This window comes from Fusarium proliferatum (assembly GCF_900067095.1).
Source record: "Fusarium proliferatum ET1 genome assembly, contig: FPRO_scaffold008, whole genome shotgun sequence".
Classification (NCBI taxonomy): domain Eukaryota; kingdom Fungi; phylum Ascomycota; class Sordariomycetes; order Hypocreales; family Nectriaceae; genus Fusarium; species Fusarium proliferatum.
This window is the reverse complement of record NW_022194797.1, coordinates 437,882-463,704: the sequence shown is the minus strand read 5'-3', so window position 1 is coordinate 463,704 and position 25,823 is coordinate 437,882. Positions and strand designations below refer to the sequence as shown.

Here is a 25,823-nt window from a genome sequence, read left to right as displayed (position 1 = left end):
GGATTGTCACCCAATACCATATATACTACCTGCTTTAGATTTCACAGGGTTGAGAGATTAACACCCTGTAATCCTGAGGATTTGGGGGCCAAGGTTGTGGAGTGTCGCAAGGCATACCGTTTGTGAACCCTTTGCTTACCCAATGACAGCTTCTAGCCGAGGGTTATGCGTCATATAGCGAAAAAAACAGGATTGGACGTTCCATTGATCGAGGAACAAAGGGACGAATCAACGAGGAATCGAGATGGAGAAAAGCTCGGTGCCCTGAAGCGCGAGCTTTGGATTTACTTATCAGGCAGACAGGCACCGCACGACATGCTTTGGACTTCACAACCCCGAACAGTGGTATGAGGGGAATGGTCAGCGGCGGTGTACAAGCAACTCATAGATTCACACAGGGCTCATTGTTTCATATGGGGACTAAGTATGACACAAACATGCAGCTACGGGAAGAATACGATGATTAGCCTTGAAGTCCTAGTGGCTGAGCATACTAATAATAGAATTGTAACCTCTAACTAACTACTTATCTAAAACTATACAGATGTTTGCGAATATTTCTCATCAAATTGCCAAAGTCATAAGCTGTCATCAATCGTTTACCAAAAGATCGGAAGGTCAACAGTTGTTTCCCAGTCCATGTTTGAATCCTTCAACTCTATCCTGTCAATGCAAGTCCCAAAGATCTTGTCCCACAGACGAGTCTGCTTGCCATAGTTACCGCTAGCCTTCCAGCCCTTTCGATGATGAAGATCATGGTCTTCAATCACAAGCTCAGCGTCAAGAAGACGAAGAAGCCAGCTAAGTGTGCCGGGAGGTGATGTGTAGACTCGCAGACCGCTATGGCCACCCAGCTCGGTAAACATGATATACTGGTGGCAGATCCACCACTCGTAGAAGCCCATGGGAAGACCCATGAACTTGAGGGAGAAGTAAGTCGCGAGTGGGATGACGGCGATGTCGAAGATCTCCTGTTCGAAATCGGCGTAGAGTGTCAGGAGCGGGTTGGGGTGCTTGGTCAGGTGATGCGTGCGGTGGTATTTCCAAAGACTGCCGACCTCGTGCATGAGTCTATGGTACCAGTAGAACCAAAAGTCAAGCACGATGCCGTACAGGCCAATTTCGAGTGGGAGCCAAACCCAGCTGATGGATGAAGGGGCCTGGGCGGTGCGGTAGCTGAGGAAGACAGTGAAGATAGGGCGAAAGCTAGAGGTGGCGATGAGGCTCTTGACGACCTTGGTAACGCCGACATCAGGCACGCCGTCTCTCTCATGTACATCACCATCCAAGAAGCCAGTCTGGTGACCGACTCGGCGAAGAGCATGGAGCTGATGCACAGCGGTAACCTTGAAGGCAAGACTGTAGAAGAGAAAGGCTTGGAGGGGTGTAAGGTTCTGCCCAGTGTATAGCACATAGGCGTGTTGTATAGCCATCGGAACGAGTGCATGCACAAGCACCCAACGATGCAACTGCCACTCTGGAGTATAAGGAACTTTGTCTCGCTTCTGATGCACAGGTACGTCTTTGTCCAGGGCGACGTGGTGAATACCCAGGATTTCGAAAAACCAGTGCGACCATGTCCAGTTATTTTTATCGGTTCGGCGCCAAGTCGACTTCATAGAGTCTTTCGGGTTCTGTCTCGACTTGAGGCTGGCAGATGGATTTGCGTCGAGTCGTGACGAGTTGGACTCGTACACGGCAGTTGAGGATCGTGAAGCCATTTTGCGTGTATTGTAAACAAAGACGAAGATGGGATTCGACTATCTTGGTCCGTCGAGGAAGTTGGGTTTGGTCTTTATATAGTTAATCATGATGGTTGGATGCCACATGTAAATCTGGTTACATTTTGCCATCTGGCTGGCTTAGTTTCTGTGGTCGTTAGTGGACTCCACCTACGTAGCTTAACTTGGACTACCGTGTTAGTCGATTAGGTCTAGAGTTGCCGAGGTTCTGCAGATCATCAATGCACACGTCAATGGACACCCCTAATTCGGTACTGGTTTGCGATGAGAGGGGCATCAACGCTGGCCTGATCATACACTATGGATGGTGCTTAGACAGCTGAATATCCTCTTCATCGCCTCTCTGTCTTATCGACCCAATGGGCACGACTGCTCACGGGCAGCATTACTAGCAAAAGGGCAAACACTGTATTTCTCTTTTGCCCGAGAAAAAGGCGCATACCAACATAGTCGTCGCTCGACCTCGTTTGAGCGATCCAGATATCGTACAGGCTGAGATTCTTCGTTCTTGCCACTCGGGCCTATGGCCCAAGCGCGAATCTATCTATCACGTCCTACTCGAACGTTCCAGTTAAAGCTCGGAGGGTTTTCTGTCCTTCCATTGTCATTGACGCGATGATCCACGTCATCAAAGCAACCCTGGATCTAATCTACTAGGTGCACCTTCTGTCATAGCACGTGTCAAGCAAGCCCACGGAAGCGAGGGGCGTCATCTCATGCATGAGAAGGGCGAAATAGAGTGCGCTCCATTGCGGGTACTAACAGTTCATATCGCAAGCTAAACTCAAATAGTGCTCGGGGTCGGCTCACGCTACCGACCAGATGGTCCCACTACCGGAACTAGTACGGCACACGGTTACGGGGCAGAGGCGACCTCTTTTGGTTTGTTCCTAAGCATGAAACTATCAAATGCCAGAATCTGTTGGGACAAACCCTGGTTCTGGTACGAAGACGCCGTGGCTGATTGTGTGGCTAGGGCCTGAGCTTTAGTGGCTGTGTTCTTTCCTCCTGAGGCTGACAAATAATTTGTGCTGCTCTGTATGAGTCGCAGACATCGCATCACATGAATAAGCTTGTGTTACCTGACAAAAGAACAATGTCGGGTTGCGTCTGTAAGGTCATTTACGTACCTTGCCTTACAGCCATGTAGCTCCACCAATGAGAAGCATCGGAAAAAGGATGTAACGGTTTCCGGAATAGCCCCACTATCACTACTCGTTCATGACACGACTTCGCTCATCTTTCAAAGCCTTTGAGGGTCCGAGCAACATGTCTTCTCTTGAGAGGCTGCCACCTGAAATCCTCCAAGAAGTTAATAATCACCCACTTGATACTTGTCGTGATACTGACCACACATAGATCGTGTCGTATCTCCACGATGGCTATGAGCGTCACCATTTCGGTGGATACGATCCTCCTCTAGGCCCGTATGAGGTAGCAGGGATCAAGCGACGCCCGTACCTAGCGTCTCTACGTGCCGTGAATGGTCTGTTCTACGACTTCGTCACACCAATCCTCTTTCAGCACGCCATCATCTACTCTGGCAGTGTCACAACAAGATGGGGCGTTACCGCCGTGACCAGCAGCGGCGTTACGGGTACTGCTCGTCTTGTGAAACTGTCAAAGAATCCTCAACTTCGCGAAATTGTACGCCGGCTGGAAATTTGCTTGAAAATTCGGGGTCCGAATGATTTCCAAGATTACAAGCCCGTGATCGAGGAGAGAGACAAAGACCTGGAGTACATTGCACGAATGGGTTCGGTGATTCATAGCGCATTACCCAGATTTACGAATCTGAAGATTCTGAAGCTTAACTTTGAGGACATTCCTTATAGCTACAGTCAAGAGTTTGATGACCCAGGTCTGAATACTTGTTGTTGGGTTCAAGACACTGAGAACTTTTTCGAGTCCCTCGCCACAGCTCTCTTCAGATCTGGGCTCCAGAATCTGGAGGAACTCGACCTCTCGCTTCCTCTCGCGTATGACTTTGGGCATTTTCTCGAAGATGACGACGATGGAGGACCTCACTCTCCACAGGCATTCTTCAAGCGGCTCAAGCGTCTGAGTGTTCACTACGGACACTGTACTGAAGAAGACGAAGACCTGGAATTTCGGTATAACCAATCTAATCAAATATTCGACAGATATATACGAGAGCTGATACCACTCGCGACAAACCTCAACACCCTCAAGGTGAAAGGACCCGATGTATTGGTGCTGGACTCATCAAGCCTGGAACCCTTGACCCTGGAAGTACTAGACTTGCAGAGCTTGTCTATAACAGGCGAAACGCTCATAGCCCTCTTTCAACGGTCCACAGCGCTGCGAGAAGTTGTCCTCATGGGAGTCTACCTCGAATCCGGCACATGGGTCGACATCCTCACAGCCTTGAGCAAAACAACACTTACGGAATTCTACATCGAAACATGCGGCTACCAAAAAGACGGCGAGACTATCCTACGTGTCCCCGTTAACCCAACGGCCCAAGCCAAGCAGGACGATAGTTATGTGGAGACAAACCGTGCCGAAGACATCGACGCGTGTGACTTGGTGTTTGCGCGGGTCCACGAGAACATGCGGAAACTACACGGGAGTAGATATGATCAAGCGGCGGCTGAGAAGAAGAGGGAGGTTCTGCATGAGGATATTATTCGAAAGACAGGGTCGCTTGGGGAGTTTTGTAGAAGGTTCTTTGCGGAGATTGAACAGGAGGAGGATAGTGGTGAGGATGAGGATGATTCGGAGATTGACTCTGAGGATGATGGGGAGAATATAGTTGACTTCCTTGAGATGGCTTTTGGTCAACGAACTGGAGATGTGGATGATGATCAAGATTTGGAGGATGACGAAGATGGTGTTTCTTCGGATTCAGGTTTATCTGACGATGGGTAGGCTTTCTTTGTATGGACTGCGTTGATTGGGGGTTTGTCTTGTGGCTCTCAGGATGCAAAAGCGATATCAGACTGTTTCGAAGGGGAATATATGGGGTTCTAAACCTAGCTTTCTTTTATCTCATTTGTAATATCAACGTTCGCGATCTTCTTGATAACTAAAACATCACTAAACCAGCGCCAATAAGCATGCTGAACAGCATCACGATAATGGAGAAAAGCCCCCCATTTCTCAACAGACTGGAGGCTCCGTTATCATCGTCCTCTTCCTCTTCATCGTCTTTTTCGTCATCATGGCTATTATCTCCGTTGTTACTTTCATCTCCACCCCCAGTTGGCTTCAGATCCGACTCCTTGTATACAAGTTTCACAGCAGGAAACCGTCTAGCAACTGCAAGTTCGTCATATTTGAATCTCGACTGAGTTTGCAAGACTGACATTGGCCAAATCGCTGACGTTGGCTCCGCCGTTACCGCTGAGTACAGGAATTCTGACACCTTGCTTCCCTCGACCGTGTAGACGGAATGCATCGCGCTTGGCGGTCGGTATTTAAAGCAGGCTTCTGTGTATGTTGCTGATTTCAAGGGCTTGATTGACGAGAAGCAACCTCCTTCTTTTGCAGCAACCCAGCCACTGGTAAAGTCAGACAGCAGTATAATTTAAAGGAGCAGGGACATACCTAGGGCAGCAATACGCAAGCGTCTCAGAGGGACCCAGTGCATTAAGCCACACTTGTTCAAGCGGCATATTCGGATCAACAACAGTCACGCCTGGCAACGTACTTGTCGTCTCCGTGAAGACACCACTCCTCTCGACAGAACCTGTCTTGTTGCCATGTGCTAACGTACCAGCTGTAGTCCAACCCTTGGGACAAAATATGCCGGGTGAATAATAGTCAATAGTGCCCTGACCTCCGTAATTATTGTAGTAGGAGACCACCTTGTCATAATCGGAGCCAGATGGGATGCATTTTCCCATTGAAGTAGTCTCGCATGTTGGGGCTCCGTAACTGACTGTTATAAAGTCGGGGTGCGCAAAAAGGATTTGGTCTGTCGTTACGGTTGTGCAGCTTGTGGGAGGCGTGTAGGTTGTTGTTAGTGGACCGTTGTTGGTGAGTCCACTGCCAAAATATTCCGTGATGGTCGGCATCTTGAATAGTTGTATGAAAAGTTCCGATGGCTTGTTTTAAGGTTATTTTCATAGGTTTCGGAAAAGCGGAAAATAGCTCAGTGAGAAGTTTTTAATAAGTGTCTGGCTACTGCGCCTTCCAGGCGGCGTAGCAACAAGACCACTTGGAGAGGCTGTGATCTTACCACCTGCTCTTTTGAGCTTGATGGCAGCTTAAAAGATTGTTTGCCTATTGGTGGACCTCTAGCCTTTGTCATCTGACATTTGTAGCCGAGGCAACACGAATTAAATCTCATTAGTATGGTATCTTCTATGTCAAAGTTATGGAGGACATCCTGCTAAGACTGTCTAGAGTTCTTCTAAATTGGGCATGAAATGACGAAAGGTTAAAAAATCCCGTCAAGCTGTATGAAACCTTAGCTACTAACGCCTTCATTATCTCGGTGTTGACAACAAAATACTCAAGCTCGCCACAGAGGGGCTTCAACTGGGTCAGTTCCAATGGGCTCGTAACATCTACCCAATCGCGACCCTGGGGAAGCGAATCTGAACACTTCGAGTCTTACAATCGGGATATTAAACTCAACGATGTAGAATATAATGTCGACTTCTCAGAGGCATGCAGCCGCTCACCTTGCCAAGTTGCACCAACTGCGGGGGGAGTCAGGCCAATAAGCGGTGAAATAGATAAGCAGCTGACTACAACTTGCATACAGCCAGTCTGACTGGCACGAAGACGAGGCTGAGCGTGGAATTCCAATCGTCTTATTTTCTTCTTTTCATGACATACCCGAACGATAAAAAAATGAACGAACAGAATCAAAAGTCGCCGAACGTGGGTTTGCTGGATGAGGAGGGCATTTGCATGCTGTCCCTCGATGGAGGCGGGGTACGCGGCTTATCTTCACTATACGTGCTCAAACGCATCATGGATGGATATAATGCCGAAAGGAAGAAATTGGGACAAAGTCCACAGAAGCCAGCGGATATCTTTGATCTAATCGGAGGCACTAGTACGGGCGGGTAAGGTTTACCAGAAACCCGAGGATGCACTATTGCTAACCAACATTGCCAGACTGATCGCTATTATGCTCGGAAGGCTGCAAATGGATGTCGATGAATGCATTTTGGCTTATAACGACCTTATCAAGGTGGTCTTCAATGAGAAGGCAAGGGTTCACCAGTCAAAGTTTAGCTTGCTGGGGCAGACGCAGGCTCGATTCGATTCTGGAGGACTCAAGGCGGCGATCGAGAAAACTTTGAAGGATAGAGGTCTATCGTCAACAGACAGTATGGTTGATAGCCGTAAACCTGACTGCAAGGTGTGAGTATAAAGCCCCGCCGATCAATTTAGCTTTCCTCATAGATCAATTCGTTAACCTTTGAAACCTGCTAGCTTTGTTTGCGCAACCTCAAAGCTCGACGCGGCTGTATGTCGATTCAGGAGTTACAATAGCCATAAAAGCTCCGTTAGTGCGACTATCTGCCAAGCGGCTCGGGCAACATCCGCTGCAACCACTTTCTTCAACCCGGTCTCCATCGAGGGCATGAAATATGTGGACGGGGCTCTCGGAGCCAATAACCCAGTCGACCAAGTTGAAGAAGAGGCCATGGAGATCTGGTGTCCGAGCACAGGTAACCTGCAGCCACTGGTCAAGTGCTTTATATCAATAGGAACAGGCAGACTTCCAACATTTAATATTGATGATCGAGTCGATAAGTTCATAGGTGCCCTGGCCAAAATGGCAACAGATGCCGAGAAGATAGCAGAGGCATCGATTAAGAGGTGGAGGCATCACTTTGAACAAGGGCGATACTTTCGGTTCAACGTCGATCATGGACTACAGACAGTAGGGATGAAGGAATACCGGAAGAAAAGGGAGATTCAGACTGCCACCGATAGGTATCTGGACAGCCAAGTCCAAAATTTCTGGGTACAGAAATGTGTTGAGAACCTGATACTAAAGAAGAGTGCGTAATGGAGAACTAGTAGGCGTACGCGAGCTAATGATTTCTTTTACAGGAAGTGCCAGGCAAGATTTTGAACTCTTGATCGCGGTAGGTGCCTTCTGCTATCTCCCATACTTCCATAGGGTACTCATGTGTCTTAGCCACAACAAGATTTCGTGTTTTCAAGCCCGAGTCCACAGGGTCCAGAAAACCCTGAAGAGAGCCAGTCTCCGCTACCCGTATCTTGGAAGACGAAACCACCACCACAGCCTTGCTTCCATGTACCAACAAAGCGATCCCCTTCCTCTATAGACCGACCTAACTACCTCAAAAAATTACAGGCCGCCTTCCCCCAAGATGGACATCAGAGAGCGGCACTCACGGGGCTTCCTGGATCCGGCAAGACCCAAATCGCAATTCAATTTGTAGAATGGGTTCATTCCTCATACCCGAAATACTCTATCGTTTGGCTGTCAGCAGGCAACTTCGAGGAGTCCTACTCGCGGATTGCACAAAAGTTGGATCTGTTTCGCCGCTATGAACATGAGTCGAAGTCTACTGATGCAAGAGTCCTTTTTCATCGTTATTTATCGTCAGAACGTCTTGGAAGGTGGTTCCTCATTATTGACGACGCTGATACCGACAACGATCCATCAAGTCCTAGTGCTCAGCCCAAGAGTGTTTTCAGCGATCTACCTCATAGCGAGGAGGGTAACATCTTATTCATCACACATTCGATGAAAGCTGCAACCGCCGCGGTTGGAAATCAAGTGAATAAGGTCATCAAAGTCAGTGGGATAGAAATGCCAGACGCAATCTCCATTCTAAGATATTCCCTGTTTAACAAGGGGCTGCTTTCAGATGAGGATATAGTGAAGGAACTAATATCCGAACTAAATGGCCTTCCTTTGAGTATTCAACTGGCAGCAAGGTATCTTAACAACCATGCCCATCTGACGATAGCCAAATTTTTGGAGTTGCTGCGCAGCCCCGGTCAAGATGCATTTCCGTTCGTCTCACAAAGTACTGACGGGACAAGAGAAGGGACAGAGTCCGAGGACTCCATACTCAAGAACGCTATGAAATGCTTCGAGGCAATTCAGAAGCTCAATCCACGCGCCGCGAGACTACTTGAGTTCATTTCGCAAACTGGACCATCCTCCATCCCAAGAACAATTCTTGCTGGCCCTGGAATCAAGGGTGGAAAGGCCGAACTCGAAGAGTCTATCGGTATATTGTGTAGCTTCTTTCTCTTGGCTCCAAAGCAAGGGGGCAGTATATTCGACATGCCCACTATCATTCATTTATGCATCAGAGTATGGGCTAAACAAAAGAAAGCTTCCAAGGGCCTGACGGAAATAGTTACAAAGCGCCTAAACGAGCTTGTCCCGCCGGTGGATTGGCCAAAGAGATTAACCTGGAAGACGTACCATGCCCATGCTATCCGTGTCCTTAATAACTGTCAAGATCTTGATGTGAGATTCGACGATCGCTTTCAGCTTATGTTTAAAGTCGGATCTTGGCTCTTAAGGCAAAGAAACAGCATCCTAGCAATCCCATGGCTTCAGAAAGCTGTGGAATGGATAAAGAAATCCTCATTAAAGCACACCAAGAGGCGTCTTCGCATTGAACTCGACCTTGCAGAAGCCTATGCTGAAACAGGGCAGTCAGCAAAGGCGATTCAACTTTCGGAAAAGTCATTGGTGTTCCAAGGGAAGCATCTTCCAAAAGATGAGAGCAGCTTGTTGGCGGTGTCATGTGTTCTCGCAAAGTGCCATCGTTTCAACGGTGCACCAAAGCATGAAATTGATCGCCTGGAGAAGCTCAGGAAAGCTGGCAGTAAAAGAAGCGCCATGGACAAGTTGATACTGCTGGGCGAACTGGGGAAATGCTACAACTATGTTGGAGAGTATGAAAAGGCAGCTGATATTCTCGAGATGGGGATCGATGCGTCGGAAAGCACAATTGCAAAAGACGACCCGATTCTTATTGCCGTCAAGAACCACCTCGCCTATTCATACGAGCACAAAGGCGAACGTAAGAAATGCATCTGTCTTCTAGAGGAGACTCTACCGATCCAGCAGCAGATCCTAGGCAAAGCACATCTAGACACCCTCAAGATTCAAGTATCCCTCATCGATCAATACTTAAAGATCAAGGAGCTTACAAAGGCCATTTCACTTTTAGAAGACCTGGTACCTATTCAGAGGAAGACTCTTGGGCTGGTACATAAGAGGACTATGTCTTCTGAGAATAGTCTTGCGGAGTCATATCTTCAGAACAGAAATGTGTATACGGCTTTGAAGTTGTATGAGCATATGGTTTCTGTGCGTCAGAAGAATTTGGGGTCGGGTGATGAGCAGAGGAAGTGGGCGGAAGCGCGTTATGAGAAGTGTATTGAGACCTGGAAGTGGACCTGGGCCCGGAGGTGATACTATCGAATTGCGAACGATATTTTGTTTGTGTGTTACGTAGTAGATGACCATGGATATTGCGAAGTCGTCCTATGGCTTGAGTTTGTGAGTAGCCCGTTTATGCCTCGTTTATGAGGTGTGTTGGTCGACCCTTGCATACAATCTCTGTTAGCCAATTACTGTCCAGAAAGCCGAGAAACCCCGCTTCTTAAATGTCGACAAGAGATAACAACACTCTCAGAAGTTAGCTTTTCCAACAATACGAGTCATATACTATTGCAAAGCTATTCTCATAGCTTATTATGCTAACCCGCTCACTATATCTTGCCAAGTCCGGTGGAGGCGTGAACCAACGCTCTCATTTCGCCCTCTTCATTCCGAACGCAGAATATGATCGAGATACTATCAGTGAAGACTTCCGGTCTCTCAAGGCTATTGGAATAAGGATACATGTTGTGGGAGAACCTCTCATGTCTGGTTTCGCATTCGAGGTTCATCGGAACTACAATACTCAAGCCTACCCGGACCTGAAGCGGTTGGTCTTTCTTGGGAAGATTGACAATTCAATACTTTACAACTACCCAGAAACCGAAATAGAGATCAGAGAGAATACACCGAGAAGTCTTATCGAACGACTTGCAGAATCTGTACCTCCGCCTCCTAAAGGACAAAACATACGTGCGCCAATCAATGGAGTAAGAAGCCAGTTGTAAAGGCGCTACGGCGACTAACCAACTCATATCTAGGTGAATACAAAAAGATGTCAGGAATGGACAATGGAGGTACTGGATCTTCTAGCCGAGAAAGAATTGATTTTTTCAGAAGCTGTGAACATTGCACAGAGAGAAAGAGATCCACCAAATAAGGGTATCTTCGGCTATAAGAATTAACAGAACCATAGGACCACGGAAGTTTCGATTTGAAAAATGTTCTCCAAGCCGGAGATCCTGATCATACCTTGTGAGAAAGAGTCTACATAAAAAGTGGTTATCAGATGAGAATCATTCGTGACCTTCTATTCCTTCATTGACAGTTGCCGCCGCTTCACGTGTGAATGCGGTTGTATTGGCTACCAGCACTAAGGAGGTGGCCTACCCCCCCTCACTTCTGGCCGTACCACTTTTCCGTCTATACACACATTTATACGGTGTACCTCGTAGACGCTGCTGCTGCTGATTCAAGCCGTGCCATTGCCAAAGGAAATAATCTCCAGGATAATGTATTATTTTCTCTTTCCCTTCTTAGATATTCATAGGGTGGAGTAATGCCTGCCTCCTCGCATGTACAGAATCCTAGATTCTCGGTAGCTAAGCTTGTCATCATATCTTCCACACCGACTTCTTCGGTCTCCTTGTCTTTGGCGTATCGGGTAATGATAGCGAGGTCTTGTCTTTCCTCATATTTGAATAGTGGCACAAATAACCCATGAGAGCGTGTCCCAAAGTCCATGTCAAAAAGCAGTTCAATATCGCTCCTTGACAGTGATTCTCGTGATATAATGCGCTGAAATGTCCGTTGATATGGATAGTATTGCCCATAATGGCCATCTTTTGCCTCCGGTAGCTGAATATATCGCATCTTGACCAAGGGACTGTTGATTCGTGATAGTACATCCTGACCTCGAAGAGACGTGAGGACAGAGTTGGTCAGATCAACACCAACCTTGTAGATTATGTATAACATCAGAAACTGTATGTTGACCTCAAGAACCACAAAGGCTAATCGAAGCCTGGTTCCTCCGAGCCTATATACTATTTGTTCAAGGGGGAGTATACGCAAAGGCCCAGCTCCATCAATGTAAGCAAATAAAGAAACGACTTTATCCAGGTTATGATAAGTCGTGGCCATATGTAATGCGATTTCCAAAGTTTCAAGTGATTTTCTTTGGTGCAGCTCGTCATCCGCATCTTCGCGATACCCAAAGCGACCTTTTGTTGAGATAATAAAAGATGTGAGAAGGTTGGTAAATGCCGTTTCCCTCGCAGCAAATGGAAATGATTTTGGACTATAAGGTATGCCATACTCGTGTGGACTGGCTCCAATTGTTATCAGTGCAAAGAAGAGTCTCTTGGACAGTCTCCTGAACTCAATTATATGAGACTGCAGAGCCCATCCTTCACGCAGGACGCTGGTGGCTGGAGCAGGCGAGGTTTCGGTTGCCAGACGGGAGATGACAAACTCATCAAATAAGTCGTCCGTGGTCAATTGACCAAAGAATGGCTCGGATGGTATCCTAAGATCTTCCCCAGGTCGTATTCGCTTTCTGTCATACAATGGCCGAACCATGTCAAGCATCTCTGTAGCCAATAGCAAACTTTCGCTTCCCCAGCGTTTTGCAAAATCGGTGATTTCATTGATGATGAAGTAATCAGTGAACGATAATGGCCATTCAGATGCCACAATTATCGCTGTACAAATCAGGCCGTTTAACAACTCCGTTTCAGTGGAAAGGCCGGAGAACAGTCCGTGTCCCAGAATGCTTTGACCCGCTTCTGTGTCTGTCAGAAAATCATGTGCAGTTCGATGAATGAATGCTACCTTGCCGAAAACATTGCCATTATCTCCCAGTCTTCCGAAAAAATGAGGGTAGTCCTTCTCCGGTCGCACCTCGAGCAACCCTGCGCACCGACTTTGTATCGCCGCCTTTGTCTCTTCGCACCTTTGCAGAATCTCTGTTGGTCCTACCTTACCTTTGCTCTTCAGAATTTTTTCTTTCACTTCAAAGTTATCAGCGCAAGCAATTTGAATTAACCATGGTTTTGAATAACGCCTCCAATCCGGGCCAACTCCAACGAAGATTGGGTAACCTGGATCCTGCAAGACATAACGAAAGTACCTGCGAGCTGTCTCCACATAGATAGGGCTTTTTGCATTCATTCTCTGCCACAGGTCGATATATAAGTTCTGGAGATCTCCGGGGAGCGAATTCAGTCGTGCAAAAAGCATATTCTCAGAATCGCTGTTCTCGATCCCCTCGATTATGCTTCGAGTAGCAAGGTGGAGCCATAAAAATACGCCTTGCGCCTTAGCTACAAGCTGTCGGCGTAGTTCTTGGGATCTTTCTAAAGAGACTTGACTATTCGGCAGCAGCTGGCAGAATCTGCCGCGTACAAACTGGAGCATATCGAATCTTGTCAAATCCTCAAGCAGGATTCCAGTAGCATTGGTTGTCCGCAACCACCTCACAATCTGTGCCTCCGGCCGGGCCGAAACGCACAACTTAGTTCTTCGAAGTTGTGATATCAAATGAATAGACTGAGCAAGCTTCGAGAACCCATCTTCGTTCCGGACCTCGTCCAGGCCGTCGATAAATATGCAAATATGTCGAGTATCTAATTTTGAAACATGGCCCCAGACTTCTTGCAAGTCCTTGATAGACCAATCGTGATATTCTGAGTGTGAAGAAAAGTGACTGAAGTGCTCTAGAGTACTCGAAATCAACGGTTGCTGATCCTGAAGTCTTTTATAAAGCAGAGAGCACCAAAGCCCCTTTATGCTGTTTTGCTCCTCTGCACCGATTTTCCAGAAGAAGTAGGAAATAATGATCGCATCAGGGCTCCATCTTTGGATCAACTCTTTGGTTTGGTCTTGATTTAGGATGAATTTGACCAGTGTACTTTTCCCCGAACCTGGTTTTCCTTGAATATAGAAAAACTTGTCGGTTGATTGCAGCCACATGTTCAAAGAATCCCATGAGAGGAAAATATCGTTCATGTCGCTCAGGTCACTGAAGTGGCTACCTGCTTCGGATGATTCATTGCCTTCTGAATCAACATCTGCGCTGTCATGGCTATTATTCGAAGTGTTGGCGTCATCCTCTGGATTATCATCATCTCCCGAATCATCGTCATCTGTTGAATAACCGCTTTCTTCTGAAGCCTCGCGATACATGTCTATCATTTCCTTATAAGTAGCAAATACTTGCTTAAAGCTTGCATCTCTAGAGTCCATGACATCATTGTATCGTTGATTCATCCGTGGAGCCTTGAGGCTTTGAAGAAATACTTCACATTTCCTGCTTGTCTCAGCAGTGGTCCTGAGCTCCAAGACTTGGCTATCGGTGTGCGTGTTGATGGCTACCTCAGCCCTGGTCATTTCCTTGGTAATAGCGGATCGTGTTGTAGTGTGCTCATTCTTGACGAGATTTTGTACGTCGGTGACACCTTGAGCAAGCTGGTTGACAAGAGACTGCACGTCGGTATCGAGCTTCTGGAACGCAGATTCCTGCTTGAGTCTGATAGCTTCGCTGCGCGAACTGAAGAAGAGGTCATCAGCGTATGCATGAATGTCGTCTACAATAAACCCACCATAGATGCGATTGCAACTCGATGTCTATGAGTTGTTTATACCTAAACAGCGATTTTTCAAGGTCCTCAAGCTTCTTCTTACGACGAAATGTCCTAAACGCCTTGCGAAACGCCTTGCCGATATCGCCTTTTGCCTGTAAGCTTGTCACATAGCTAACTTGTGCCTCGATCTCTTTGGCAGCATCATTGCAATCCTGAGTAATGGTTTTCAACTCCGGACTGCTGAAGCTGGCGTTCGTGTTGGTCATTTGTCCACAGCGGGATTTTACTCGATCGACGGCTTCAAACATTTGCTTAGCGTGGCGATGCAGGTCATCCTCTGAAGTTGTAGCTCCATCGTATGCCTTTTTGCAGGCTACAGTGATGTCGGTTGCGAACGAGATGACTTGCAAGACTGCGCTCGCCGCGCCGAGTGCTTCAAAGCCTGTAACCATGATGATTTTCTCTCTGGATAAATGATCTGACGCTCTGAGGTGAGGGGTAAAGAAGATGAAAAGTACGCAGCCTGATCAGGCTGTGCAGGTCTGAGGTGTTGGGCTGAGTGACGCTGACTAACGAGAATGACCAGTAATATATAGATGCCAATAATAGAAATGCATGCTCGGGATAATTTGTTTTTGCGGTCTTATGCACCACGCCTGGTGTCGCATAAATGGCTGCATGTACAAACTACAAATACAGGATGGCTTTCGTTTGGTCCTCGCAACTTCATCGTGTCTGCCTGGAACAAATATTAAGTGATACTCAATCTGATTCTTTGTCCTTCCCTTTGCTCTACCAGCCTAGCCTTGTCTCAGCATAGGCCAGAGTAACTGGATCGACTGCCAAATCGCACAGCTTCAAGTGCCGGTAGATGCTCTTCCCATCAATACGCATGCCGTTTCGCCTGACTTCCCAAAACGGCTCTCTCTTAACTGAAAAGCCCACATTATACTTCTGAGCTACTCTCGCCCACTGTTGCCTACTTCCTTCTGTCAGGTTTATCCAGTTTTCAGTTACTCTCCATGTGATGGTAACTTGGTCTTTCTCAAGCTCATATCTGAACAAACAGGCATTTATCCCATTGTGCCACCAAATTTCCATAATCTGGAGATTTGGCAACTCTCGGGCGGTGACGGCAGATTCTTCCAAGAGACCATTTAACTGACCCTGGAACAATACAGCGTCTCCGTAAGCTTTATTTGGACCCTCAAGACATAACTGCTCCAGTTTTGAACCATGTTCGAGTTCTTGGTACTGCTGTGACTTTCGAAGATGCTGAATAAAATGCAGTGGGTTCATGCCACCAGGTGGACAGAGTGCGACCAAATTGTGAGCTTTCTCTGCTAGAAATTTTGGTTGTTCAGGCGCTCCTTCTATGAATGCTGTGTTTGACTGAGCGAGTGATCTTGAGACGAGGTTCAAGGAAAATCGACGAATATGATCGGGAAGTCGAAGAATTAGACTGGTCCAGTCACCGAAAGTTTCGAGCCGGAAAGAAACGACGCTCGTCAGAGCCATGCGCAAGATCCGTACCAAGCTCCTTTTATCTATCCCTCTGTGGAACTGATGGCGTATCCAGAGAGTATGAACGATCGGGACTTGATTGAATTTCTTCGTTGTACTCAACTCAAGTGGTGTGCCTTGTAGTCGCCTCAATCCTTTCTCGGTCTTTGGCCTATGCCAATTCTTCCCAGGGTCGCACAGACGTCTAAGAGCATTTATACGGATGAAGTCTCGAATGCTAAGTGAGCTTTCGAGGTCCTCTTACAGCTGGAAGTTGTTATGTATAGCGTATTCTAACGATGCTTCTTCGGAAAAGTTGTTGTCACCAGGTGAGTAAGCAGTGATATCGAGTATTAATCCGGTGTCCCGATCGGTGGAAGGCTCCCAACGGCAGAGCACATTAAACAATCCAATCAGAGAATCAGAAAATCTCCTGTTATTACTACGATATATTGTTAGAAATATGCACGACAAGACGATCACCAATCCCACCATTTTATCGTGGCAATGGACTCCTCGTTATTGCATTCCGGGTAATCGTAGTCCTGGAGCTTGATTCTCAAGCATAGGTAACGTATATATGACAATCTCACAGCCTTTTCGCCCTCGGTCACGTTGGAGAATGTTACCAGTTGGGAGTTGTCGATCAAAAGGCGTCGGAATGTGATCCTTTCAAAGTGATCTTGCCATTCGGAAGAGACGCAGGCAAAGCGACTAAGGCCCCTAGCTCGATAATTTCGCTGTCCGGTCACGTATCCAAAGATTTGCAGTCGAAGCTCTTGAGGGAGCGATGACCACTTGTAGGTGATGGGTCTCTCCGGGCTGCTGGATGTCAAAGTCATGCTGAAAGTTTTGTTTTTTGTTGTCTTTTGAGGATAGGAAAAACTTGCGATGGCTGGTGGTTCTTATAATGCATCGACCAACACTTTGTCTTTTTCCGAAGCTTCTAAGTGACTAATAATGGAGCAGGCATATAGCCCTGTTCTGATTAAACTTTAGGTAACTCAGCCTCTTACTCGCACAAACCACGAGTAAGTCATAGTCGAAACTGTAAATGACGAAGTTTGATACAATATACAGCAGACAGTTGGTAAGGAAATATGATGTACCCCCCCCCCCCCCCCAGTGAGTCAACTCAGGTAACTCCCCTTGCTTTTCTTAATCCACAGGTGCCCTCTCCACACAGAAACAGCCCAATTCATACCAGCTCCAATCCGCAGAAACCCTATTGGTAGAGAAGTCTCCATTCCACAGCCCGCAAAAGTCTGAGCCATGGGAAAACAGAGTGCAGGTGTCATCATTTATGCAGAACCGCAGACACTCTTTCACCGAATGTGTTCCACTTATATCATTGATGTAGTTTCCTCCTCCAGTATACTCTTGGAAAACGCCGCATGAGGGCTTGGATGGGAATCCATCGGGACAGCCGATACCGGCGGTCGTGGTCGCGGAAGCGAGGGTGGTCGTTTCAGTGCTTATAGCAAGATCAGCTGAAGATGTTGTGAGTACTGTAGAAGATGTCTCAACTTCATTAGTGGCAGTATCGGCAGTGAGAGCTGTTCTCTGTAGTATATGTAGTTGCTATGTCAGTAGCCAGGTATGTAGTATCTGTCGTTTCCGTGGTAGTAGCGGCTACTGCCGAACTCGTAGGCAGCTCAGGCAGATCGCGGAAACAGTCCAAGGAGTACCAAGTCCAGTCAGTTTTGGAGCTATCAGTCCCCTGAATTCTGCCTCGCCAGAGATCACAAAAGATATTTGGCTGTATAGCAAAAGCAGTACAGTCATCCAGGCCCCTAAAGACATCACGACAGTGCTTGATCGTGGCTTCGCCAGTCACTTGGGTGAGAAAGATCATGTTGGGGTCAGCGCCAGTACCCCTAGTGTCGCAAAGGACATCAGCTGGAAATGGGATCTTTTCATTGTTGGTGCAAGTGTAGCCAGTTGAGCTAGGAGCAAGAATTATCTCGGAGGTGGTGGCTATGGTCCCAGAGGTAGTCGTGCCAGTGATCGATGCTGGATCAGTGGCTGTAGTCTCGTCGTGGTTGTAGCGACTGATGGGGGCTTGCATGGGCCTCTAGATGTTGAAGACCATTTCTACTAATTTTCACCCTGAACAGACTAATCTAAAGGTTCTCCTCAGAGAAATAATTACTTATTCGCTTTTCTAAATGAGCTGAAGTTTTATTTAGGCCTCTTTATAAGCTTGTTCGCATTATTGACCACCAGTGAGCCGGCTACGGTGGAACGATTCAGCCCTTTGGACGCTTGTCAGTTGCGGGTGTCCTAGTGTCATAATTTTTTTCTCTCTGTCTTCGACTTCCTGTTCGCGTGATGTTTTGCAGTCGTAAGTAGTAATTATATGGTTTATGTCCTCTGTCGAGGTCTTTTAGGACAATGAGAATTCAACGGGTTAGCATCAATAGTTTACCCGGAGTGTTTGAATTAACGACCGCGGCCCTTGAACCTCCAGCAAATATATCATACTTCTCCTTTCTGACCACTGTACATCTCGGACGCCATATAGCTCGTTTGTGTATAACAAGTTTCAAGTGGACGCATGATATAGTCCCGAAATTCAGTTGCCTTCAATGTTCAAACCCGCGACCATAAATAATTACCCTACACAGCAATGACTAATTTTAGCAACCACCAGATCTGGCTTAGACACACTGCCACCCCTGCAGTAGTGTCTCAACCTTAACAGTTAATCCACTATCTGATTTGTCAAGATACTCTCTGTCAGGTCTAGCCCACGAACTAGAGCAAGACTATCGATCTTGGGAGATGAGCTGAGCAAAATCGTTTGTTCATATTGCCCTCAATGGCTGATTTCTTCCATTCTCTTTCGTCTGTTGTTTTTCCTTCCCGTCGCACGCTTCACATCCCACCTTCGTCAATCGTTTGTGCGCCACGATGCATCCCAATATCTTTCTTTTGGCTGTCAGCCTCATCGCTGACGCCGCTTTTGCTAGTCCATGCAAGCCTCAGGGTACAAGTGAGTTCAAATCCCCTGAGCAGATGGTGGCTGCTGACCGTGAGGCCTAGCTACTGTAGCGACAACATCAGACTTGACCAGCACTGTTGAATCGTCTATCACCACCATCGTGGAGGACACAACCACTGCCGCAGCTTCCGAGACAACAGAAGCTTCTAGCACTACGGACGTATCTGTTACAACGACCCTAGAGTCTTCAACTGCCGCCGCTACTTCTTCAGATGCGACAACAGTGACATCCGAGGCTGAGACAACCACTACCGCCGCCAGCACCAGTACCGCACCAGCCGCCAACCCAACATACTCCCTCCTCGCAAGCGGCGGAAACCTCAACAATGCACAGCCCCAAGGAAATATCGAAATGACATCTGTTCTCGTCTTCAACCCATCCAACCCCCAAACCGGCGGAATCCGAACCTTCAACATCGAGCCATCTACCGGACGTCTCCAAGATGCCAACGGAGGAACCTACGTGTGCGCCTACTTCGGATCTTCGCCTAATACGTCGACTCCACCTACAATCGCATATTGTAATCCCACCAACACGGGTACTAACAAGGCGTACGATTACTTGACCTGCGAGGTTGTTGGTGGGACGCTTTCGTGCACCGCGCCTCAGACTATATGTCAGGAGGATGAGGATATTGGGTTATCCTGTCTTACTCCACAGGATGATGTGTATGATCAGTTTTTTACTCAGCAACGTGTCACTGGTATGGGAACGACCGATTTCTGGTATATCAGCACCGGAAGTCCTAGTGGCTTTAACCCCATTTCTATTACTGCTGCTCAGGCGTAGTGGGCTATACTTACTCGGAGCGATCTAACATGATAGTGAAGGAAAGCAGAGAAGTCAAAAGGCGTGTGTCCATGCACCTATGATCTTGGAAGACAGCGTGGCAGCTGCAGCTTGTTGCATAGATGGTGATCATAACGAGACATGCTTCGGTATTTAATTAGCCAGCAGAAATAATAAAGCCAGCGCTTTGGTTACTGTTCCTTAACTTCTGGCCTTGTACCACGAAGCTCCATTGCTACTATTCGGGAAGTGAACCCGAGCTTCACCGGAGTCCACACGTTATCTGATATTAGCATTGCTATGGCCATGCCAGCTCGAACCCAAGTGAGATAGTCACTTTTCGGAACGACATCCAGGGTACCAACTTTCCGAACTTGGAGTGGAGGAACGAGACGGATACTTATCCGATTGGCAAAGGCGAAGGTCCTGGCATCTCCATATAACCATATCTTGAAGCATTCGTCCGTTTCCGTTACGTTCTGGATCAATAACTCAAGTTGGTCTCTGCGTTCTTGACGGCAAAGGTCTTACCCACTTCGATGTTCGCCTCACTTTCACAGCGTATCTCGAGCCGAAAGAACTTGGGCAACTCTGAGGAACGTGCTCTTATCAAGAGTCGGCGGGCCCGGGGTTAATGATATACTTCCCTATTCGCCGTCAGATATTTATACCCACTGAGGGTATTCTTGCCGTCTTTTTGCTGGCCGTAGATTTTTTGGGCTCATGCTGACAGCATGTTTATGCGAGAAGCGCTACCCTCCATAAACGGGAATAAGATAGTAGATCAGCGGGTGTCGGGAATGCCGAAAGCTTATGCAGCTGATGACGGCATGATCATCGGGTAATTGAGAGATAAGCCTGTTACCCCAGAGCAAGGCCATGACTACCATGGCAGCTGAAATGTCTCGTGTTACGATCAAGGTGGCTAGCGATGTTTCACGTCGGGATGATTCCGCGCAGCGTTACATTGTTATCATAGTGTCCATCATATCGTTACCTGCATGACCCTCTTTACAGAAGCAGTAAGTACCCAACGTATGACATTTCACCAACACAGAGGCTCTGAAGGGATACAGCATATTGAAGGCAAGGAGAACCTAGCAGTACGACATTCCCGGACCTTGTTCAGACTGTTGACTGCATGATATCCTTATGTAATTTATAACTCGGTTCTCATAACTAAAGTCCGTTATGGACCCCGGCATCAGCCCCCGAGAAGCCTTCCAAATAGAGTTACCAATTTGCAAACTCGACATATCCAAGCCCCAAATTCCCCGCCAAGATCCACAGAAATTCTCGAAGCATGCAGCCGAGGCTTCCAGAAGCATTCTTTGAGTTGAACCTTCGGAGGAATAAACTCGGGATTGTCAGGCACAAAAATGGCAAATGCCTCACAAGAAAACATGGCAAATATGCCTCATTTTCTTCTTCGGTGGCAGCGATATAAGTTTTATCAGATCACCGCCACGGCGTCGGACCCCGGCGCTAGCGTGATCGGCTCTCAACGCCGTGATACCGAACCCAGGCTGATCGACATGAACCAAGGGGTGTAAAGTGGATATGAAATTGTTTTGAGCGTTTTTTATTTTCTCCGAGACGCCGTGGTGATCTTTGCGTATTGGACGGTTTGCGAGTAATGAACGGAGGATGATTACGGATTAATGACACTCTGGCCAGAGGACTTCGGCTAGAGTTGCACATATCTCAAAGTGGATAAATGATCTTGTCAGAGAGTTTGCGAATAGAGTTTGGGCTTTATCGTTGTCGGCGTTATTTTATCGCTTACATGGCGTTGATAGAAGATCCTTCAGAGAGTATTGATACCAGATCTCCAGTATTTTCGCGAATTATTATCTTTACAGTAAAACATGAGATACAGTAATCTATCCCAAACAGAGAGATTATATCACGCAAAACTCCATTGGTCAAAAAGTCTCACCGAAGACGACCTATCTCGACCCCAGGCCCCGTTGAACCCACCACGACCCCCCTAGACAAGGAAACGCCGGATGATAGTGACATGGAGTCATAGTGGAGCAGGGCGCGATACACGATCAAGTTATAATCCGGGGTAATTCAGTTTCTTGTAGTCATAGAAAGGGTCAGATTTATAAGGGCATGACGCTCCCGGCTCCATCTTCCCCAGATTCTGCATCCCGTTCCAGACTCTTGTCCCTTCTCCATACGTTCACTTACCGTTTTACGTTTTGTTAAAAGATACTCATCATGGCGAAGAAGGAAGAACTCCCTCGTGATATCGAGGGCGTCGATGATCTTCAGCGCTCTCCATCGAGATGTACCCAGGAGGGAACGACAATCGACGCCGTCTTTGGCGAAGTCTCAGAAGATGGACCTAACTACCGCAATGTACGAACCCCGGTCCGTTCTCTTCACAATTACTAATTAGTATCCAGGTCGGATGGATCGCCACCGTCGCGCTCATGACAAAAACGCAAATCGGCCTTGGAGTCTTATCAATCCCCCAGACCTTCGACGCTCTAGGCCTCATACCCGGCATCATATGTCTCATCGTCGTGTCAGCCATCACGACATGGTCAGACTACATGATCGGCGTGTTCAAGCGACGCCATCCGCAGGTTTACGGTATCGACGATGCAGGGCAGTTGATGTTTGGGCGGATTGGTCGTGAGGTCCTCGCGACTGTTTTCATGCTATGTAAGCGTCATTTCTCAGTTTTTAGGAGAGGCTGGGGTGCTGATGACTCGCAGACTGGATCTTCGTTGCTGGCTCAGCGATGCTCGGTATCTCAATCGGTCTTAACTCGGTCTCTACACACGCAGCCTGCACAGCCGTGTTCGTTGCCGTGGCAGCTATTCTGGGCTTCTTCTTTGCTAGTATCCGCACGCTCGGCAAGATTGGCTGGTTAGCGTGGATCGGACTCGTCTGCATCATGACTGCCAGTAAGTTCAAGCCCCCTTCATCTCACGAGATCATGTTGAGTAACACGAGAACTTAGTCTTTTGTGTCACCGTCGCTGTAGGTGTGCAGGACAGACCTGCAGCTGCTCCGCAGGGAGGACACTGGGAGTCTGACTGGAAGCTTTTCAACCATCCTAGCTTCGTCGATGGTATCACGGCTGTGTCGTCGCATATCTTTGCGTTCTCAGGCACACCTGCGTTCTTTCAGATTGCTGCTGAGATGCGTGAGCCAAAGCACTACACCCGCTCGCTGTTGACCTGCCAATCGATCGTGACAATCACATATATCACCATCGGAATCGTGGTTTACTACTACTGCGGCTCATATGTTACGTCCCCTGCCCTCGGTTCAGCTGGCATTCTCATGAAGAAAGTCTGCTATGGCTTTGCCCTGCCTGGTCTTATCGTGACTGCTATGCTTATGACTCACGTGAGTGTCTCCCTGTCTTCTCAGTGATCTATGCTAACCTCCCAAGATTCCCGCCAAGTACATGTTCATCCGGTTGTTGCGCGGTACAAAGCACCTCAACTCTAATGGTATCGTGCATTGGGGTACCTGGTTAGCCTGTACAGGAAGCGTGACAATCATCGCATATATCATCGCCAGCGCCATCCCTGTTTTCGGCGGCCTGGTGTCACTCATCGGAGCTCTTCTCGGCACGCTGATGTGCTTCCAACCCTATGGCTGCTTCTGGCTCTTTGACAACTGGCACAAGGGCAAGACTGAAAAGTCACTTAAGTGGTGTCTTATGGTTTGCTGGAGTGTCTTTGTCATCGTGGCTGGAACCTTTATGATGGTTGCCGGTACCTACGGGTCGATTGTTGGTATCAACAACTCGATGAAGGCTAATGGGGGTTCAAGCCCGTGGTCTTGTGCTGATAACTCGAACTCTGGCTCAGCTGGTCACTAAATGGCTTAAGTCTTGTGATCTTTATGTCGGGCCGAATGGTGGCTGAGATGCACTCGAGACAGGCCTCTTGGGTGGCTTCAACTGTGACGCGAAGGTTTTGTTCTGAGCGAGAGGTTATGTACGAGTTGTCATTTGCTGTGCGGGCACATTATTGGATGAGTTATCGAAACATCAGATGCATTTGGAACGGTCATGATAGAATGTAAAACATAAAATGTCACATAACAATAGAATACCCATTTCTTTTTCTTTTTCATGGTAATTGTTACTGACCTATCCATGTCAGTGAGCTGTTGGACATGATGAACACGCACGAGTACAACAACAACCAGCCTGACCAACAAAATGAGCTTAATCAATGGATTAAATATCTCTATCATGTTTTATCACGATAACATCTTGAAAGAGTCACATGATGCCATCACCAAACCTTGTCCCCCCAGCCCCGTTGTCATCGTCATCCTGGCTTATGTAATGACATCATTGAACCCCTGCAGTTCCGTGCTCACTCCACTAACCAACCGGAAGCTCGGCTTGCGGCAAAAAAAAAAGTTACTGATAATTCTCCTCATTGCGAGTCATCGCCTCTTTTCATCAACCCTCATCGCTCATTCTCACAAGAAACAAAATGAGCTTCGTAAGGGCGTTTTCGTTCCTCACGGTCGTGAGCGTCGTTACCTATACCATCCTCTCAGTGGCCACGTCACTGAGTGGCGGACCCCCCGCTGTGCAGACGGGTAATGAAACCCACCCGATTCCGGCCTTTGGACTGGGGACTTGGTTGGCTAAGAAGGGTGATGTGAGTTCGAATACGAGGTTCGCGAGAACAGTGCAGTGCTGACAGGAACTTAGGTTGCGCACGCAGTGGAATATGCTTTGAAGGCCGGTTATCGCCACCTCGACGCTGCTGCTATCTACCGAAATGAGGAGGAGGTTGGGCAGGGCATCAGGGCATCTGGCGTGTTGCGCGATAAGATTTGGGTGACGAGTAAGCTTTGGAACACGGATCATCGACCTGATCTCGTGCGCAAAGCCATTGAAAAGTCTATCGCCAATCTCGGCGTCGAGTACCTCGATCTCTACCTCATTCACTGGCCTGTCGCTTGGGTCCCCGACACCAAGGACCTCGACAATGACACCTCCATCGTGGATACCTGGAAGGCCATGGAGGAGCTCGTCCGCGATGGACTAACGCGCAACATTGGCATTTCCAACTTTTCACCAAAGGATATCAAGACCATCCTCAAAATCGCCACCATCCGCCCTTACGCGCACGAATTCGAAACGCATCCCTATTTACAACAGCAATCCTTCGTTGACTTTCACACGAGCGAAAACATCAAGATCATTGCATACTCACCACTCGCCAACACGAACCCAACTTACAACCCCGACATTCCGAGCATTCTCCACGATGAATTCTGGACGAAACTGGCGGACAGCAAGAACGCGACAGTGGCGCAGACAGTGCTGGCGTGGGGACAGCAGAGGGGTACTGTTGTGATTCCCAAGAGTACACACGAGAAGTACATTGATGAGAACTTTGGATCGCAGGAGATTACATTTACTGAGGGGGAGTTGAAAGAGGTGGCCAAGAAGGATAAGAAGTATAGGTTTTTGAATCCTGGGAAGGATTGGGGCGTTGATTTGTTTGAGGGTCTAGATGGAGGGTCGAAGAAGGAGGAGGAGAGAAATGAGGACTTGTAATCGGATCGGGCTAATAGACGTAGGATATTTTTAGATGATATTATTAATAAGATACCAAACCTCTCGGATATACGGATACTGGACTTGTGAACAAAGCGTCTATGTCTCGTTAACACTATCTAATATATGCATGTAATGGGCGAGTCTAACATTAAGAATTACTCAATAAAATGATCTAAATCGCCTTTCAAAACCACACTGCAGCAACCGTTCGACATCGCCCGACGAATCATGAAAGGGATCGGATCGTGTCTGAAAAATGTCACACAGATTGGATTTTCAGCATTATCGCACCAGCGTCCAAGCTTACTCTTTATAAAGGGTTAAAGGAAGAGAAACAAACGTCAGAAAGTCCTACGAGCTTCAAATAGTCCTCAGAATATTATCTCAATTAGAATAAATATAAACAGACCAGATTCTGCTGATTGACTTCCCGTCTTCGGGAGTTGGCCGTCCTCTGTAGGGTAGTCAACATCATCTGCAGGAATCCAATTTCCTAGAGTTTCACAGCCACAGTAAATACAACCCTGGCAGTTCAATCAGACGCAGCGCAAA

The 25,823-nt window shown here is 47.5% G+C and overlaps 11 protein-coding genes across 11 annotated transcripts; 6 read left to right on the top strand and 5 right to left on the bottom strand.

The window, feature by feature from the left end:
* Positions 1-599: 599 nt before the first annotated feature.
* Positions 600-1,721, bottom strand: FPRO_13849 (uncharacterized protein; the record flags this gene model as incomplete). The annotated part of the gene is made up of 1 exon (XM_031218810.1): positions 600-1,721. The coding sequence occupies one exon, from the start codon at positions 1,719-1,721 to the stop codon at positions 600-602; it is 1,122 nt and encodes a 373-aa protein (XP_031084631.1).
* Positions 1,722-3,011: 1,290 nt separating this feature from the next.
* Positions 3,012-4,634, top strand: FPRO_13848 (uncharacterized protein; the record flags this gene model as incomplete). The annotated part of the gene is made up of 2 exons (XM_031218809.1): positions 3,012-3,053; positions 3,102-4,634. The coding sequence occupies 2 exons, from the start codon at positions 3,012-3,014 to the stop codon at positions 4,632-4,634; spliced, it is 1,575 nt and encodes a 524-aa protein (XP_031084630.1).
* Positions 4,635-4,802: 168 nt separating this feature from the next.
* Positions 4,803-5,782, bottom strand: FPRO_13847 (uncharacterized protein; the record flags this gene model as incomplete). The annotated part of the gene is made up of 3 exons (XM_031218808.1): positions 4,803-4,825; positions 4,875-5,266; positions 5,313-5,782. 3 exons carry the CDS (start codon positions 5,780-5,782, stop codon positions 4,803-4,805), a joined length of 885 nt encoding a protein of 294 aa, XP_031084629.1.
* Positions 5,783-6,566: 784 nt separating this feature from the next.
* On the top strand, positions 6,567-10,143 carry FPRO_13846 (uncharacterized protein; the record flags this gene model as incomplete). The annotated part of the gene is made up of 5 exons (XM_031218807.1): positions 6,567-6,784; positions 6,837-7,085; positions 7,158-7,732; positions 7,785-7,819; positions 7,873-10,143. The coding sequence occupies 5 exons, from the start codon at positions 6,567-6,569 to the stop codon at positions 10,141-10,143; spliced, it is 3,348 nt and encodes a 1,115-aa protein (XP_031084628.1).
* A 284-nt stretch (positions 10,144-10,427) lies between these two features.
* Positions 10,428-11,015, top strand: FPRO_13845 (uncharacterized protein; the record flags this gene model as incomplete). The annotated part of the gene is made up of 2 exons (XM_031218806.1): positions 10,428-10,820; positions 10,872-11,015. 2 exons carry the CDS (start codon positions 10,428-10,430, stop codon positions 11,013-11,015), a joined length of 537 nt encoding a protein of 178 aa, XP_031084627.1.
* Positions 11,016-11,265: 250 nt separating this feature from the next.
* Positions 11,266-14,866, bottom strand: FPRO_13844 (uncharacterized protein; the record flags this gene model as incomplete). The annotated part of the gene is made up of 2 exons (XM_031218805.1): positions 11,266-14,380; positions 14,433-14,866. 2 exons carry the CDS (start codon positions 14,864-14,866, stop codon positions 11,266-11,268), a joined length of 3,549 nt encoding a protein of 1,182 aa, XP_031084626.1.
* Positions 14,867-15,206: 340 nt separating this feature from the next.
* On the bottom strand, positions 15,207-16,759 carry FPRO_13843 (uncharacterized protein; the record flags this gene model as incomplete). The annotated part of the gene is made up of 3 exons (XM_031218803.1): positions 15,207-16,122; positions 16,183-16,359; positions 16,410-16,759. 3 exons carry the CDS (start codon positions 16,757-16,759, stop codon positions 15,207-15,209), a joined length of 1,443 nt encoding a protein of 480 aa, XP_031084625.1.
* A 316-nt stretch (positions 16,760-17,075) lies between these two features.
* On the bottom strand, positions 17,076-17,985 carry FPRO_13842 (uncharacterized protein; the record flags this gene model as incomplete). Its single annotated transcript, XM_031218802.1, has 2 exons — positions 17,076-17,480; positions 17,554-17,985. The coding sequence occupies 2 exons, from the start codon at positions 17,983-17,985 to the stop codon at positions 17,076-17,078; spliced, it is 837 nt and encodes a 278-aa protein (XP_031084624.1).
* An 845-nt stretch (positions 17,986-18,830) lies between these two features.
* On the top strand, positions 18,831-19,711 carry FPRO_13841 (uncharacterized protein; the record flags this gene model as incomplete). Its single annotated transcript, XM_031218801.1, has 2 exons — positions 18,831-18,912; positions 18,963-19,711. 2 exons carry the CDS (start codon positions 18,831-18,833, stop codon positions 19,709-19,711), a joined length of 831 nt encoding a protein of 276 aa, XP_031084623.1.
* A 2,226-nt stretch (positions 19,712-21,937) lies between these two features.
* On the top strand, positions 21,938-23,561 carry FPRO_13840 (uncharacterized protein; the record flags this gene model as incomplete). Its single annotated transcript, XM_031218800.1, has 5 exons — positions 21,938-22,078; positions 22,126-22,387; positions 22,441-22,632; positions 22,689-23,080; positions 23,127-23,561. The coding sequence occupies 5 exons, from the start codon at positions 21,938-21,940 to the stop codon at positions 23,559-23,561; spliced, it is 1,422 nt and encodes a 473-aa protein (XP_031084622.1).
* A 628-nt stretch (positions 23,562-24,189) lies between these two features.
* Positions 24,190-25,268, top strand: FPRO_13839 (uncharacterized protein; the record flags this gene model as incomplete). Its single annotated transcript, XM_031218799.1, has 2 exons — positions 24,190-24,360; positions 24,414-25,268. The coding sequence occupies 2 exons, from the start codon at positions 24,190-24,192 to the stop codon at positions 25,266-25,268; spliced, it is 1,026 nt and encodes a 341-aa protein (XP_031084621.1).
* Between the last annotated feature and the right edge of the window lie 555 nt (positions 25,269-25,823).